Here is a 6,000-nt window from a genome sequence, read left to right as displayed (position 1 = left end):
AAATCCTAACTTTTCCATCTGGAAAACGGAATAGTAACTTACAGTCCGGTCGTAGGCCCTCTTAATTGGGAACAATCACTATTGAGCTCAGAGACTTAACTGAATGCAATAATTACAGTACCAGTTCACCAAAATAGAAAACAGTACACTGGAGACTATATTTGAAAACCAGATATTATTTTCTTTCATCATCCCACTTACTTTGTCAATATGTGGGTGCCAGTACTCATCATGGGTTGTTTTGGCTTCAGAGTTGTTTATTCTGGAGAAGAAGGTTGGCTTGGTCAAATACATGGAAGAGGAGCTGATACCAAATGAGAGAGCTATTTGTTGCTGAATTCGCTGCCTTAATTCACTGCAAAAGAGAAGACAGAACTTTAACAGACTGGGACTCTGTACAATGACCCAGGACATAACAATGTTTCCTCCATTTGTAAATAGTAATGCATGGCATTTGTATAGCGCTTTACAGAAACTCTATATTGCAGAGGAAGGGCAATAGCACACCTTGCATAAAGTCATCTAGAAAAATACACAGACCAATCCTTAGTACACTTTTTTTTTGTCCCCCGAAGGGGATTTTTTATTGCATTTTCTATAAACTACAATGAAAAAAGGGAGGGGGGAACTACAACTAAGGGAGAAAGGAAAGAAAACCACTAAAAACCCAAGTATAGGAGATCATTACAACAGCTTGAATCAGTTTTAGTCTACAATGCTATGATTACATTGAACATGGTTGTGTAAGCTATATTATTTGTCTTTATATTTATTAATTTCACTGTTTAAAGAAAATCACAAGAGCATCAACATTTAATAAATGCTTATAAGGCACAATTCAGAGTTCTTCAGCCTTCATTTTCTTTTATCCTTTCTAATCCTCAATTGGTAATCGCGTTTGGGGGCCGCTGCCCCCTTCTTGGAAGTAGAGTCCTCTTTGGAAGTAGAATTAGAGGAAGTAGCTATATCGCTAGGTTTACTGTCTCCATCTTCTTTGCCATCCTCACCAGACTCTCCCAGTTGCAGACTCAGAAACTCCCGTGCTTTGAAAACAAAGTCAATCTTTTCTTTTTTATCCTTAATTTTGAAAAGGACACCTTCAGGAACCAACCTTCTATAAGGAATGCTGTTTGTTTGTAAAAACATGATCAAGTCTTTATATTCCTTCCTCTTCTTCCTTATTTCGAATGGGATATCTTTTAAAATCCTGATGATGTTGCCTCCAATTTTCTTTTTGTTTAATTTATAATTTTTATTGATTTTGACAAATAACAAGTAACATGTGAATTCAGTACAATAATCCAGCAAATAAACTTTAACAGAGTCAAAATTTTTCATATCTAAGTAAAATACAACTATTTTCTAGCAAATATAACTGCTGTGCATAACAAGCCATGTTGTCTGAAAGGCTCTTGGTTCTGTTATATATAAATCCATAGGTGAGTATAGGTCATGTGTAAAATGAGCTTATTCTAGAAAGTAATAAGAGATATAATCCATTTTTGATCACCAAAGTGCAAGAACAATTACAACCATTTCTGCATGTGTTGCCAAGAAGAAGGTAGGTATTCCTCTGAGGCTAAAAATTCTAGTATAGGGGTCCATTTGTCCATTATGGGTCTAAGCACTGGTTTCAGTGCTGTTTTATTTATTTTGCTGGTCACAGAATTCATAAGGAATTGATCCCACAATTTTTGGTACCACAGTGTCACAGTTGGAGGTTTTGGGTCTTTCCAGCAAGTGGCAATTGCTGTACGGGCTGCGAAGATCATAATATCTAAGATCTGTTTATGCTTGTGTGTTTCAATGTGAAGTGGCCAATGTTTTAAAAAAAGACTTTCCGGGTTTAATGGGATTGTTATACCTGTTATTTTAAAAATGATAGACTTTATGTCGTTCCAAAATCCAGCAATCTTCTCACATTCCAACCATAAGTGAGCAAATGTGCCTGTTCCATTGCATTGTTTCCAGCATTTTGGAGAACTTGTTGGATATATGCGGGATAAACGTTGAGGGGTCAGCTACCACCTTGTTAGAATTTTAAAGTCCTGCATCTCCAATGGTATAGAATTGGGATAAGGATGCTTAGTCTCCCAAACCTCCTTCCAAAAGTTATCATCAAGTTGCGTTTTGCAGTCTTTTTGCCATAACTTTTGATAGGAGATATCTTTTGGTAAATTTGTTGAGTTTAGAAGTTGGTAGGTCGCTGATATCAACCCTTTGTCAGTGTGTTCAAAATTGTGAAAAAGAAATTCTAAATCTGTGCGAGGCCTTCCCATCGTTTCTTTCATATGTGTTTGTTCTGTGGCATGTTTGAGTTGTAAATAAAGGAACCAGGGTACTTTGCTTCCTAGTTTATGTTCAATTGCAGATTTGGGTAAGATACCTTTTTTAGTTGTTATATCTCCATACCTGGTCATCCTTGCTCTTTTCCAATTAGTCAGCTGAGGTTGTGTTATTGCATCTCTGAACCATGACGCCTCCAATTTTCCAGGGTACTCCTGATGTTGCTTTCAGAATTCGATCCCTCACATGTCTCTTTGAGAATCTTACCACTATCTCTCCAGGCAGATTATTCTTTTTGATGTATACGGAATAGGCTCTATAAACTACATCCATTTCGCTTGTAAGATATTCCGTTTTTAAATCTGTAATTGGAGCCAATGCCTCACTCAACATTTGTTTTAGATTCTCATCTAAGGGACTCCTTGAAATCGAAGAACGAAGTTGGCTTTCTCCATTTGTATCTGCAATAGCTGAGATTCAGAAGAAATTTGCTTCTTTTCCAACGACTGCACCCTTTTTAAACCTTTTTTGATTTGGTATCCATTACCTTCACCTTCTCAGCTGTTTGCTCTGACAATTTTTTAGTTTCGTTCAATTGGAGCTGCTGAGCTGCAAAGTTCTGGTTTAATGTTGTCAGCTGTTGGTTGATGTTCATCATTTGGTCCAACAGAGGGCACAAAGAGTCTGCTAACAGTTTAGAAAACTCGGTGGTATCTTCCGGTCGTGGGCTCATACTTCCAGGTGGTTTTAGTTTCGTTTGCCTCTCCTTCTCCTTTTCCCCCCCTGCCATGTTAGCGGATTGTTTACTTTTAAAAAGAATCTGCTAAAGTTTCTGCAATTCACCCAAATGCTTATTGGTGCTCCGGTGTGTTTCTCAAAACAGATTTCCACGCTTATGCTTCAGCTCCCCCTTAAAAAAATCATTACTTCGTTCATGCGTATGGGAGGGGGCCCTCTCCCGCTCACTAATCTCGCCGTTCCCAGGGGAGCTTTCTTTTATAATCAAAGTGTTTTCATTTAACTCAACTAACTGTTCATTGTTGGTCTGGAGACCTCAGCAAAGGTACATGTAAAATGCCCAATCTCCAACGCTTGTCCCGGTCAGCGGCTTGAGTGCCATTGCGGACACACAACGGACGGACCGTGGGGGCGGAAGAGTGCCTCAATTCCCCAGCATCGCGCTGGTGAAGAGGCCACCCTTCAAAAGCCCCATAGCTAGGAGCCTATCACAAAGGCTCCAGGGGGGTGGCGGACAATCCCCCCCCAGCCGCTGGTGTGTGGATCACCTTCCCGGGAACTGCCAGGGACGTGTCAGCTATGCTGCCATAAGGTTAAGGGGCCCCTCCTTTCTGTGTACCAGCCTGAGCCGCATTCCTTTCCCTGCACTTCTCCTTTCCTTATCTCTGACCTTTTGGGCTGCAGATGTAGTGTCGCCACATAACTCATCCTTCGGTTTCCAGCTTTTAGTATTAACGGCCCAGGTAATTGTTCCCGCTTGCGGGAGTCAGGCCGATTGGCCTGTAGTGTGTGTGAGGGGTGCTTCTGAATCTACTATATCTCTCCCTGAGTCTAGGGGTTCACTATTCCTAACAGTGACTATGCTCATGCTACCACTGTACTGGCAATAAAAGTATAACCTTTGAAGAAGCGTGTACTCAGTTGCTTGACTGTGGGTCCTGACACAGTGATCCCCAATGTAGTACTGCCCATGGGGCTCATGGTGATGGGCCCATGATTCCACCACTGTAGTTTTCCTGTTTCAAATATCCTTTAAAATTAAAGTTTCCAGCACAACATATCCTTGCTGTGTATTAAACAACCTTTCTCCTTAACTGACAGTGAGATATGTTTTTAAAAGATGCCCGTAACGGAGGTAGTTAATTCAACTGGACCACCCAAGATCTGAAGCTTCTTTATAGAGAATCCTGCAGTATTTGACCCATATTCCACAATCATATAATGTTTGTGAATCACTATGTACTTACAGGAATCAGAACTCCATCCCCTTGAAGTAGTGACCAAGTAGTGACTCACTCACCTTACCATGAAAACCAAAACAAAGGAAGAACCCTTTTGTAACCCACTGCAGCTTTGGGGGAACCGTTTGAATGTATTAAGGACATAAGAGAAACCAATGTTGGATCAGGCCAATGGCCTATCCAGTCCAAACTCTGTCACACAGTGGCCAAAAATACCAGGTGCCATCAGGAGATCAATGGGGCCAGATTAAACAAATTTAACTGAAAATTACCTTAAAGAAATGTAGTTTTGGAGCAAATTCAGTGGTGGAGAACAGTGAAACAGTTTATTATAGGATTATAATCTCTCCACAATGTTGGGTTTGGGTCCCCCCCATCTGATTTAAATCAGTTTGCATCTCTGACAAAGGTACAGATGTGTGTGACAATGACAGTTTATTATTTATTTATTTATTATTTTCAATTTATATTCTGCCTTGCCAGGGAACTGGCTCAAGGCGGCGTACAAACATTAAAATACAATAAAACAGTAAATACAATAAAATACAATAAATTATACATGGAAGGCAATATCCAGCAGTGTATCATACGAGCCATAGTATGTTCAGGTGGCTCAGTCGTCAGTGGCGGTTCCTAATTGAAGGCCTGTTGGAGGAGCCCTGTGGAGCTGTAAAAGGTCCCGCAGGGCCCTGATGTCATCCAGGAGCTAATTCCACCAGTGTGGAGCCACCACTGAAAAGGCCCTGGCTCCAGTAAGTCTGAGGCTTGCGTAGACCACGGGACGCGGCGAGGTCCGGGCACAGGATTCCAGTGCTCCTGGAGAGGGGAAAGTATAGTGGTAGGACCAGGCAGGGAATTAAGGGAAGGGGGCAGAGAAATAGAATAGCTCTGCCCCCTTCCAGCCTGCATCCCATCCCATGGGATGTTGGTAGTGGGGCTAGGATGATTAACCCCACTCCAACATTGTGTAACGCCAGGTCTATAAACAATAAGACCATGGTCCTTCGGGACTTTCTGCAAGAACAGAATGTAGACATGGCGTACGTGACCAAGACCTGGGTGTGGGAAAGGGAGCCAGTAGCTCTCTCTCAGCTTGCCCCTCCTGGGTTCTCAGTCCTTCACCAATCACCGATGAGCTTGTAGAGGACTGGCATAGACAACTCTCCTCAGCTGTCAATGAGATCGCTCCCCGGCACCCTCTGTGCTCGCACTCTAGGCTCGCCCCCTAGTATACCCAGGAGTTGCGGCTTATGAAGCAAGAGCTGAGACGGCTAGAGAGACGGTGGTGTCGTGCTCTAGATGAAGCTACAAAAGCATCTTATAGGATGTTTATGAGATCCTATGAGATGGCAGTCAAAGCCGTGAAGAGAGAGTACTATGTGGCCACAATTGCATCTGCAAGGTCACACCCAGCCCAATTGTTTAGGACGATTTGGTCTATAACTGTTCTGCCACAGGGCAGACCAAATGCTAGAGAATTGGATATTGGCTGCGAGGCATTTGGGAAGACGTCCTGTGTTGTCCAGCAACGCACGTGGGAGACTCCAAACAGCACTACGAATTGAGACAGAAAGATAGGGTGGGGTCAGGTAGGTAGGAAGTGAGAGAGAGAGCAATGGAGAGATGCTCTCTTTTTATACTCTAAAATGACTGGGAAGGGTATGCTTCACCAGTCACATAGTCCCCAGGAAATCTAAAAAATCCAGTTACCAATGGTCAGGGGATGACTGAGAGA

The 6,000-nt window shown here is 42.3% G+C and overlaps 1 protein-coding gene across 1 annotated transcript in view; it reads right to left on the bottom strand.

Moving 5' to 3' along the window:
- The window catches only part of OGFOD3 (2-oxoglutarate and iron-dependent oxygenase domain containing 3), a 50,517-nt gene that overhangs the window by 3,513 nt on the left and 41,004 nt on the right, over window positions 1-6,000 (bottom strand). The window contains exon 7 of the mRNA XM_015414341.1: window positions 202-355. Coding sequence (XP_015269827.1) covers window positions 202-355 — 154 coding nt within the window. The remainder of the gene's footprint in view (window positions 1-201; window positions 356-6,000) is intronic.

This window comes from Gekko japonicus, unplaced genomic scaffold (genome assembly GCF_001447785.1).
Source record: "Gekko japonicus isolate JY-2015 unplaced genomic scaffold, Gekko_japonicus_V1.1 scaffold152, whole genome shotgun sequence".
Lineage (NCBI taxonomy): Eukaryota > Metazoa > Chordata > Lepidosauria > Squamata > Gekkonidae > Gekko > Gekko japonicus.
The sequence above is the reverse complement of the archived record's forward strand: the minus strand, read 5'-3'. Positions and strand labels throughout refer to the sequence as shown.